Here is a 12,314-nt window from a genome sequence, read left to right on the forward strand (position 1 = left end):
ACTCTGAGGTAAAAATAATTAATTATATATCAGATTTCACAATATATAGAAATAGCTAAAAGACAAAGATATGTTAGTTCATCAATAAATTTGTTGTTGTTCAGTTGTTTTCAGTCATGTATGACTCTTTGTGACCCCATTAGGAATTTTCTTAGCATACTAAAATAGTCTGCCATTTCCTTCTCCAGCTCATTTTACAGATGAGGAACTGAGGCAAACAGGATTAAATGACTTGCCCAGGTTCACACAGCTAGTTAAATTAAATGTCTGAGGCTGGATTTGAATTCAAAATTAGGCTTCCTGATTCAAGGCTCATTGCTCTATCCACTGTGCCACCTAGCTGCCCACATTAATAAATATCAGGAAATAATTTGGACCAATTTAGATGCTAAAGATAAAGTTCACTGAGTCCTCGCTTGTAATATTATTTAAATTATTAATTTTTAAAAAAGGTTAAAAACATTATTTGAGTTCAAAGCAATTTCATTTTAACAGAGGAGACATTTACATATATAAGTATATATAAAATATACATAAGATAAATGTAAAACAATGGGGTCTGAGGAGGGCATTTGCAACTCTGTTTTGAAGGAAACAAGGGATTTCAAGAAGCAGAGGTGAACAGAGCATGCATTTCTGACCTGGATGGCAGCCAATACAAAGGCACTGTATAGTAAGAAAGTCAATTTTCCCAGACGATAAAGTTTGGTAAAGGGAACCATGTATGGTAGTATAATAGGGCTGAGAGGAAGGTTAGAACCAGGTAAAAACCACAGTGGAATTTATATTTTATCTTTGGTGTAACTAACAGAAACTGGGATTTAATGTGTGACGTGATCAGCCTTCACTTTAGGAAAAGTGCTCTAATAACTTTGGGAAAGATGGTTTAGAACAAGGCAGGACTTGAGGCAGTAAGGCCAGTGAATGAATGAAGGAATGAATATTACTTGCCTACTACCTGCCAACCATTGTGCTAAGCACTAAGGACACAGTAAAAATTAAGAGGCCATTGCAAGAGGCGAGGAGGGCCAGACCTGGGGTGGTGGCCATCGGAGTAGAGAGAAAGGGAGAGATGCTCAAGACTTGTGGAAGGATAATGACAATATTTGGCAATTAAGTGGATAAATAAGATGAGAGAAAGTGAGGACTCAAGAATAATGCTTAGCTGGAGAACCTGGGTGACTGGACGGTGAGGAACCTGGCAGAAACACGGAGGTTCAGAAGAGGTGTGGATCTGTGGAAAAAGATGATGAGCTCTGTTTTGGAAAGGTAAGTCTGAAATATCTACAAAATACTCAGTTTGAAATGTCTGATAGAGATCTGCTAGTTATAACTGCAGGTCCAGAAAGAACATGGTTCAGTTGAAAACAACCTTTTTACTAACATATTTGACTTGTTAGAGTATATAACTACTCGGAGAATGTCTGTCCGAACATAATTTCAATATGGCTGATACAAAAGTAAATCAAGTCAACGTTTTTAAAGAAACAGAATGGAAAAGTACCTCAAAAGTTAACTATTTCAACCCCTGCACACCAACAATTCCATTTAGGAAGCAAGTAGAAAGAAATAAGTTCATCCTTTTCAGTGGAAAAAGAGAAAGTCCTTTGATTTTTTTCTTGAAAAAAAATTTTTTCTCCAACAATTCATGGATTATGTTTCAAATCTCTGGTAAGGAGTACACCAAAATGTCTCTGTCAATGTTAAAGAGAGCAAGGGAATATACAGTATGCAAGAATATTTTACTCAAGTAAAAACAGTGCCAATAGTATAGACACTAATTGAATTGGAACACAAATCCAAAGAACAAAAGGACAGCTTTTGAGAAATATAATAGTAATATTATATCAGTTACCAATTCACCAGCATCAGTCTTTAAAAGAACTTTTATTACTAGTGGTTTTCAGATCAGTCAGAAAAGTCTAAGAAGTTTTTCATAAGTAGAGATCATAAATTAAGAACATGTGTATCCAAAAAGCAAATTAATACCTTTCCAATAATCCTTTTGTTGGAAAAATAGAACTTATTACAAGAAATATGATAAATAAGTCAAATGCAAGAGTAAATGACTTACAGACTATTCAGATTAATTTGAAAATTTAGAATGTTTCCTTGGTCAGCTCTTAAAAACAAACAATATTAAGTGTTTAAAAGAAAAGTAACAGTTCTGATATCAATATAATCTTCAATCATCATCTTTTCACACCTAAAACTTGTATGTCTCCTTGAAAAAGTTAGTAAGAAATGTCAAATAAATAGCTACATTTATAGTTGGTTATAATGAAAGTTTAATGACATAAAAGGGCTTTAGACAATTAGCTTGATTTCTTGCGATCCTCATATTTTCTTGGTTGTGGTTGTAGCTGTGTCTTGTCCTTTGTTCTTGAAGAGGACCATTGCATCAGGGAAATGATGATATAATTTGCAATTGACTTTGATTTGAATGAGGGAGGGCTGTGCAAAGCCACCAGCCTCACTTTCTCCTCCAGAGCCATCTGGGTCCAGTGGCCAGATATTGATCAGGATGACTGGATATGGCCCAGGATGTTGTGGGAGATCTTGACCCTTTTAAGCTAAGGTCTTTTCTGGTTCTCACTTTGAGTGAGGCAACACCCATTCAGTGAATAGGCATCTTTAAGAAGAGAGTCAAGGGATGGCCCCTTTAATTAAAAAAAAAACTCAAACTGGGAGGGGAAGGCCCTCAGGGTTGCAGGTCAAAAGAGAAACTTTTTGATCACTCAGAGCCAGAAAGGCCCAAAAAATAACCATTAAGTGGTGCTTGGGCAGGGACCTGTTGTTGTCCAGTCCAGGAGATCCAGAGTGAATTGGGTTTACAGCTTGGTCTTTGAGAAAGAAATCTAGCTGGTAAACCCCAAGTTAACGAGACAGCTTTTGGCCCTCAAAATTTTAAAAAGGTACCCACAGAATCCTTGCCCCTATTTTTCATTCCTGGGATCAACAAAAATATCAACTTTTCTCAGGTTTCAAAAAATATATATTTCACCTCCAAATCAAGGGAACTCCCTACTGACTCTCCAATAGGTCTTCCTCCCCCTACATCCCTTACTTTCCAAAGATCAGACAAAGACAGAAAAATTATTACAGAGGATAATTACTTGGATATATGTCATCTATACCACAGATTCAGATGTTAACCAGATTCTACTCCAAACCTCTCAATGAGGCTTAGAGCCTCTATTCCAATCAAAAGGTATAAAGATTTCTGCCCAGTCTTGAGATATTTGTGAGTTCTAGCTGACCCAAGGGCTTCAAATATTCATAAAGACTACTCAAAGTCCAGTTTAGTCCATTTCCTTTGAAGTTAATCCAATTGTTACAGTAAATCCAAAATTCTACCTTAGTCAGAGAATTCATCTAGCTTCCTCTCTAAACCAGGGCTGGATAGGGGTGCACGCCAAAGTATACTCAGTTCATTTCAGACCATGTTTTAGGACCTGTAACCTTTTAAAAATGAGATATTTATATGAATGTGAGAATAGAGATAAACTATGCATATGTAAACTTTTTATGTGCTTGGAAAAAAAGGTGTAACTCAACACTTAATATTAGAATGTATCTATGATCTCATCAATCTGGATGTTCCCTCTAGTGATTTCACCTCTGCAACATGTCTCAAATATGTCCCCTTCTCTCTTCTGACACTGGCCTCACTCTGGTGCAGGCTCTCATTATCTCATGCCTTGATTAAATAGCCTGCTGGTAGGTCTGTCTGCCTCAAGTCTTGGCTCATTCCAATCCTTCTTCTGTTCAGCTACTAAAGTGAATTTCCTAAAGTGCAAGTCCATTTGTGTTGCCCCCTTTTCCTACTTAATAAACTATCACCTCCAAGATCAAATATAAAATTCTTTGTATGGCATTTAAAGTCCTTCATAACCTAGCCCTTCTTACTTTCCAGTTCTTAAACCTGACACCATGACCCATACTCCTCAATCTAGTGGCACTGCCCTTCTGGCTACTCCACAAAACAAAACACTGTCTCTTGGATCCAACCATTTTCTCTGACTCACCCCCATGCCTGGAATACTGTCCCTCTTCATCTCTGCCTACTGGCTTCCTTTAACTTCTAACTAAAATCCTATCTCTTACAGGAAGCCTTTTCCAAACCTTAATGCCTTCCCTCTCTTAATTATTTTTACTCCTTATACTGTATATAGCTTATTTGTACATAGTTGTTTGTTGTCTCCCTCATTAGACTGTGAGTTCCTTGAGGGCAGGAAATGTCTTTTGTCTCTTTTTTGGGTCCCCAGCTAATCTCAGTGCCTGGCACTTAGACATTTAAAAATGTTTACTTATTCAAGACTGCCCTTCTTGCATAAATACCCATGTTCTCCTGTAAGTTTGCCACAGGGGTTAACCCAATGCTGCTTTCTCCTAACTTCATCAAGTTACCAGGGGATCCCTCAGGTTTTCCACTTGTCATCCCTTACTGTAGCTGAATGACCAGATCATCCTTTTTTTCTTATCATACACTTGCTTAATGATATTTTTTCCCTCTTTTTCTTTGAAATTCTTTGGTGGTTACATATTACAGCCTATTCACATTCACAAGGCATTTCTCCATTGTCCTCTTTGTGGACTATTTCTGTGGCTCCTAGCCAGAAAACACTGGTAGAATATTTATATTTAAAAGACTGGCCTGTGTTTCTGTGAAAAATTTAGTATTACTGGTAATTAAAGCAGTTTTGCAATTTCCTGAAAGTCATCCAGTTCACTCTTCTTCTCGTTTAATTCTGGCCCCAAATTACTGTTCATTTATGCAGCCTGTCCCAGATATGTGTGTGTGTGTGTGTGTGTGTGTGACACACACACACACATATATAAATGTGATTGCATATATATGATATGTGTGTGTATATACACATCTGTATATGCTTATCCACCAAATCTATATTGTCCATCAACTTGATTATTACAATCTGGGCAATAGGCATTCTTCATTCATGTAGTATTTCCTGTGTGGGTAACCTGGCCAAACTCTCAAGTGGTTATAACTCTCTTTCAGGAAGAGGTTCTTCAGTATTCTGGGCCTTAGTACATCAGGAACAATGTTATTCACAAACAGGAGCATCTGAAAGACCTCACTATGCACAAAGAATACCTCTTGACCTTGGGTCTCTATCACAACAGTAAACAAATTTGGCAAGAACACATCTCTCTGTTTTATGCTCTACTTGATGCTTATGATCAGAGAGTCACTGAATAAGATTTCTTCTGTTTATCTGAAAACTTAAATGATTTTGGTGTATGGATGAGACATATTCCAAGAGTGCCCCTTTGTTCTATTAAATTAATATTTATTTTCATAACTAACATGAAAAGTGAAATGTAAATTAAAGTTGGAATTAGTGCTCCTGGAAAATGAAACTCAAACAAGTTGATATATCCTTTTGTAATAGTACCATAAATGAATTTCAATGTCTAAAAATAAAGATTCTAAAACAAGGAGTAGATTTTAAGCCATTTCTCAATTTTAAAATTATACTACAACTAAAAGAATTCAGATGAACATTTATTTTTGCTTAAAGATCTCTAGATAAATTTGCCCTTTCAATATATCAAGCACTCCATTATTATTTTATAGCCAGACTTATTACCTAACTGCTATTAAAGACTATTTAATATTTTTAAGAATTGCTTGGTTAAAATCATTATGTTTCTATGTTGGGATTATTTTGTAAATACTTGATAAAATGTATCTAAAATTTAATTAAAGCGTATTTGATAATCTCCAATAAAGTTCTATTCCAGTGTCTCCCTGCCTCCTGGAGGTGAATTTGGATTTTCAAAGGTTTTGCCAGCAGAGCATAAGCTGTGCAGGTCCTTCCAAACTGTAAACATTTTTAGGTATAGGTCTAATAATGGAATGTAACAGGGTTGCACTGGAGTCAGCTAAAATTGGCTCATGAGACACAAGTGTTAAATATTCAGGGTAAAGCATTTTACACCTTGGAAATCAGAAAACACTACAAATCAAATCTCAATACAATGTTCTGTTGAAATATGTTTTTCAAATTTCAAAAACAAATTTCTTCTGTGAAGTTTGGCTTCAGTGAAAGGGCCACACCTGAGGAACTAGGTCACAGGTTCCTCACCCTGGTCTAGACTTAACAAAGTGATGCAGAAAACACTAATAATGCAGATTAAATTTACATTTAATTTCTATACAAAACTGACAAAACTTAGTTTTTAGCCATATTTTCAATTATATAATAATCTTATTTGGTTACAAGTTTCAAAAATCTTACTTTAGCATAAAATATTTCATACTAAATATAGCTACCATTAACTGGATGCAAATATAAAAATCTACAAGATGTGAATTATTTTAAATAACAATGCAATAATGTTTTTAATTTTAGATCTAATTCTCATGATCGAAAATGCTATCCACATCCAGAGAAAGAACTATGGAGTATGAATGAAGATTGAAGCATACAATTTTCTTTTTTTTTGTTTTGTTTTTTCTTTCTTCTTTCTCGTGGTTTTTCACATTGGTTCTAATTTTTCTTTACAAACATGACTAATATGGAAATATGTTTAATATGATTGTATATGTATAGCCTATATCAGATTGCATGCTGTCTTGGGGAGGGGGGAAGGAAGGGAAGAGGAGAAAATTTAGAACTCAAAATCTTACAGAAGTGAATGTTAAAAATTAAAATAAATATATAAACAAATTTTTAAAATTAGGTCTAATTTCAGAAACTTTTTTTTTTTGCTTTTTTTTGGAGGGCAATTGGGGTTAAGTAACTTGTCCAAGGTTACATGGCTAGTTTGTGTGTGTGTGTGTGTGTGTGTGTGTGTGTGTGTGTGTGTGTGTGTCTGAGGCTAGAACTGAACTTAGGTTCTCCTGACTCCAGGCCAGTGCTTTACTCACTGCGCCACCTAGCTGCCCCTAATTTCTGAAACTTAACATTTATTTTAACTAATTCTTAAGAGTTTTTTTTCCAAGCTGTTCTACCTTGAATTTTAAAATAATGTTTAAGGATATCATTTTAAATAAAAGCAGAGGACTAAGATGTCAAATTAAAATATTCCATTTTTATAATATAAAATTACATGTTAATATATTATCATGTTATGTACCAATGCATATTACGTAATATTATAAAAATGCAAAATTGGGCCAATTTCCATCTACTACAAAGTCTTCTTGGTTTGAAATAGAACATTTTCTGTCAAAATCATTACTACAAGATGAAAAAGTCTCTATTAAATGACTTTTATAAGTACTACTTAAGACTTTACTAAGATGTTGCTAGGATTTAACCAGAAGAGATGAAACATTAATTGAATATAAAAGACTTCAGTAGTTCTTCATTTGATAAAATGCCATCTTCTAATACATCTTCTGAGAAAATTTTATTAGTATTAATGAATCAATTCTTCTATCTAAGAAAGTTGTAATTCTGTACTCCAGACACATAAGTGGAAAAAAAGTGTACCTCCTTCCATCTGAATCCCATCTACCTGTACATAAAAATACCAGGTAGCACCAAGGAAAAATTTTTTGCTGTTAACACAGTTGTAACTCAGACCACACAGAGGCTGTGAAAAAATTATATACACTGAAATTCCTTGTGATATGGGGAAAGCAGTAAGCAATATAGTAGACTTGTGACAGCAGTGCTTTTCCTAGCTTTGGCCCTCTTAATTATAGTCTACCTGTCAAAATGAAAATGTGAGGTGTAGGAGCACAAACAGGGATAATGTTCTTATTTTTACATATATGTCATATGAAGGGGCATTACTGCTAACAAGAGCATTTCATATAAACATTTCTATTTGACAGTTTTGTTTGGTTCAAGTTTTGGGAACCAAAACTGACATATAAATCAATAAGCAAATTTAGTGGCCATCTACGATGAAGGAAAAAAACAACAACAACAAAAGCATGTGACAGGTTATCCTTAAATGATCCCTACAAATATAATCACATGGGCAGTAAAAGTAAAGTGAGTTTGAATCATCTCCAACAGAGTGGACATGGAAAAGTATTTGTTATTCACAAGATTAATCTCTGTCGGAGAATACATGTATGATTGACAAGTCATGAAATTTCTTTTAAATAGTCTAGTTAATAGTAACATGCACCAATCTGGCCTCAGAATAAAGTCATCTATATTTTATTTTTTCCTCTAGGGAGCGCTTACCTGTGTAAGATCTGGAATATCACCTTTATCAATACCAACTTGCTGCAAATAAAAAGTAAGTAATTTAGTGGGAAGTTTTTATTCATTCTTTCATAATTTAAATTGCATTCATAAACAATGAAAAAAACTGTGGCCCATTTTTTAAAGTATTATGGTATAGGTCAATTTCATTTGGATCCACATTCATTTTCTTACAAATATTAAGAAAAAAGTGATTGTTTCTATATCTGGGTGACCATTATATATATACCTTTTACTAGAATCCAAGGAAAATGTTACAAAGTTCTGTTAAGTAACACAAACTTCTAAGACTTCCTGATTGGTCAGTTAAGTAATAATCATAACCACCACAAGTAGAATAACAAAAATAATAAAATTAACAATTATATGATATTCCTTAAGGTTTGCCAAGAGCTTCACAAACATTTTATGCGTCTCACAACAGTACTGTAAGAAAGGTACTATTGGGGCGGCCAGGTAGCACAGCGGGTAAGAGCATCGGCCCCAGAGTCGGGATGACCTGGGATCGAATCCGGGCTCAGACACTTAGCACCCACCCAGAAACACCTGGCTGTGTAACCTTGAGCAAGTTATTTAAACCCAATTGCTTAAAAAAAAAAAAGGTACTATAATTACCTGCATTTTTTATAGATGAGAAAACAGAGGCTCAAAGAGGGAGCATGACTTGTGCTAGACTTAGAGTCAGGAAGACCTCTGTTCAAAACTCCCCTCTTATGCTAGTTCTGTGACTGTGGGTAAATCACTTAAACTTCTTTGGGCCTCAGTTTCCTCATCTATAAAACAAGGGGGCTGTATTAGAGGGTTTCTAAGGTCCCTTCCAACTCTAGGCTTATGTTCTTGTGATCTGTCGTCCTAGGTCAAGTGATTTGTCCTGGGTCAAAGAGCAAATAAGCATCAGAGGTAGGACTTAGAACCTGGGTCTCCCTGATGATAAGTCCAATTCTATATCCACTATGGCTATTAGGACATACAGTAGTTGTTTTAATTGACTTGATTGGTATAGGGAATTCATAATTTTTTTTTTAAAGCAGTTGGGGTTAAGTAACTTGCTCAAGGTTACACGGTCAGTTATTTTTTGTGTGGGTGCCAAGTATCTAAGGCCGGAACTGATCCTGGGTCTCCCGATGCTGGGGCTGGTGCTCTTACTCACTGCGCCACCTGGCCGCCCCACAGGGAATTCATATTAAAGAGATTTCTTCATCTAATGAAGATCAACAGCACCTCCTTAGCAGCTAAGAGATCTTAGAGTGGCCTGGGGCTACTACTTAGCTGTTAAGTGACTTGTTCAGGATCACAGTCAGAAGCAGAATTTGAACCAAGGGAAGTTTCAAGGCAGCAACATGACTGCCTCATATTTTGACCATTGCTTACTTAAATTATAATTATGATTAGTTAGTTTTCTAAAGGGATTTAAAAAATTTTATTTTTAAAGGTACTGGCATTGACAAATGACAATACTAGGGAACTGGATAGCTTTATTCAAGAAAGTTTCTCTAAGTGGTTCTACCAGTTGAAGCTGCCAGTGAAGTACAAAGGACATTAGACTTGGTGTCAGCTTCACTGCTTACTAGCTGTGTAACTTTGGAGAAGTCGTCTAATTTCTCTGAACTTTCGTTTTCTCATCTGTAAAATATAGGTTATATTAAAACATTTCACAGGTTTGTTCTATAGATAAAATTAGATAGGAGATGTAATATTCTTTCCAACTGCTGTCTTATACAGTGTAAGCTATCACATTATGGAATTTTGATTTTTTAAATAGTCACATTAACTATGTCAGCTGACTTAGAAAAGGAGTTATAAATCATATTTTCTTGAAAACACATTTGTTAATATTTTACTGGAATATATTGGTATATTTCTCAAGACAGGTTGGAAGGGATACAAACAACCTTTTTTTTTTTGCTTTTTGGAGGGAAATTGGGGTTAAGTAACTTGCCCAAGGTCACACGGTTAGGTTTTGTGTTAAGTGTCTGAGGCCAGATTTGAACTCAGGTCCTCCTGACTCCAGGGCTGGTGTTCTATTCACTGTGCCACCTAGCAGCCCACAAACAACCTTTTGAAAGATCAGTAAGTGAAGGTAACTACAGAACAATTCATATTTAAAAAAAGTTATTTTTAAATACTGGAACTGTCCCATAGTAACTAAAGTAAGTTACTAGCTTGATTTGTATAGGAATTGCTTGAACTAAATATCCACCTCCTCCTTAACCTTTCCAACCACCTAAAAGTCTAGAATCTTCCCCTGAAGGTTTTATGTTAAATATCCTAAGCTTCAAATAAATCTGGTATTGAAAATTACCATAGAATTTTAGATCTACCTCCCCCTAACACAAGACACCTGAAAAGTGGCCACATATCTAGCACTTGAAGACCTCCAATAATTGGAAACCCACTACTTTATGAGACAATCGATTCCACTTTTATTTTTTATTTTTTTAAAGCAATAGGGGTTAAGTAACTTGCTCAAGGCCACACGGCCAGTTATTTCTGGGTGTGGTGCTGAGTATCTAAGCCCAGATTTGATCCAGGTCATCCTGACACTGGAGCCAGCGCTCTTACTCGCTGAGCCACCTGGCCGCCCCTAAGCAATTGGGGTTAAGTAACTTGCTCAAGGTTACATGGCCAGGTGTTTCTGGGTGGATGCTAAGTGTCTGAGCCCGGGATTCGATCTCCAGGTCTTCTCAACACTGGAGCCAGTGCTCTTACTTGCTGTGCTACCTGGCCGCCCCTCGATTCCACTTTTAAAGGACTATAACTGTTGGAACTTTTCTTCCTTAAAATGAGCTGAAATCAGTCTCCTTATAATTTTGTACTTTTTATCTTTACCCAGTGGGACCAAGTATAAGTTCTGCTCTATGGTTCTTTCTTCAACAAGACAGTCTTTCAAATTTCAATCTTATCTTCCATCTAAGTGTTAGTTTATTTTCAGGTTAAACATCCCTAATTTCTTTAATTAATCCCTGTATAGTATGATTTCAAGACCCATTCCTTTTGTTATTGGCTTCCCTTGGTATATGTAGTAACTTGTTAATGTACCTCATAAAGAATAGCATACAGAATTGAGCTTTGTATTCAAGGATATGATTTGTCTAGGCTAAAATACAGCAGCACTATCATACTTCATTCTAAACACACTCTACTAATATGCTCTAAAATAGTATTACATTTTGGCTGTAACATCACATTGATGAATCACACTGAGCTTTCAGTTTAGTAAAATCCCTAAACATCTAGCTACCTACCTACATCCAAGTATCAGACTCTGCATTTATCAAATCTTATCTTTTCAGCCCACTGTTAAACCTAGTGAGATCATTTTACACCCCAATTTTCCCAACCAAGTTTTAGTTATGTCTCTCAACTTCGTGTCATCCCCAAATTACTAATAAAATGTTATTAACAGTAAATATAAGATCTTTTATTTCGATCACTCATTAAAGAACTTTATCACAAGTATACAACTTAAAAAATGATACTCTCAAGGTTGAAAACATATACTTCTGAAACAGTCTTGTTATCATCTGTATTCCTATGCACCTATGTTAAATCCAAAAATGTCTCAGAATTATCTGAGTTATATTTATACAGTGAGTGTACTGGTTCTGTATATACAGCTAGATCTCAAATATCAATATAAATTAGCATAAAGATTTTCAAAATGAAAATACATATTACCTCATGAAGTAACAAAAATAAAAATCATCATATGATCACGCAGGCAAAGTTAAACTATTATTTAGAAATTATAAAAGGCCTCAAGGATAATGGATATACATTTTTTAAAAATTAGAAAACCATATGCTTTTAAGATGTCTTTCACTCCATTATTATATTTAAGTAAATGGCAATGATGATAACTCCATTTTGCTATAAAGATTATTTCTCTACAGAGTCAGAACTTAGCCAGCTGACAAACCACCTCATACTAAGACATTACAAGGAAGTACATGTACACAATATGGGAAGAAATATAAATTCAATTTGTTCACAGAGGAAATGAGCTACCCCTTAACATTAATGAGGTTCCATTACTGCAAGTAGTAGAAATTGCCATCTGGGTGACTTTGTCAAAAAATGCCAGAGACGGGCATTTCTACTTCTCTCTTTTGGCTTCTG

General features: G+C 35.3%; 1 protein-coding gene across 1 annotated transcript in view; it reads right to left on the reverse strand.

Moving 5' to 3' along the window:
* SNAP91 (synaptosome associated protein 91) overlaps positions 1 to 12,314 on the reverse strand; it is a 162,774-nt gene that overhangs the window by 66,783 nt on the left and 83,677 nt on the right. Inside the window, exon 9 of the mRNA XM_069065077.1 lies at positions 8,175 to 8,216. Coding sequence (XP_068921178.1) covers positions 8,175 to 8,216 — 42 coding nt within the window. The remainder of the gene's footprint in view (positions 1 to 8,174; positions 8,217 to 12,314) is intronic.

The sequence above is a fragment of the Petaurus breviceps genome, unplaced genomic scaffold, assembly GCF_028583685.1.
Source record: "Petaurus breviceps papuanus isolate PSGF00001 unplaced genomic scaffold, PetGlider_PUasm1.0 90667, whole genome shotgun sequence".
NCBI lineage: Eukaryota > Metazoa > Chordata > Mammalia > Diprotodontia > Petauridae > Petaurus > Petaurus breviceps.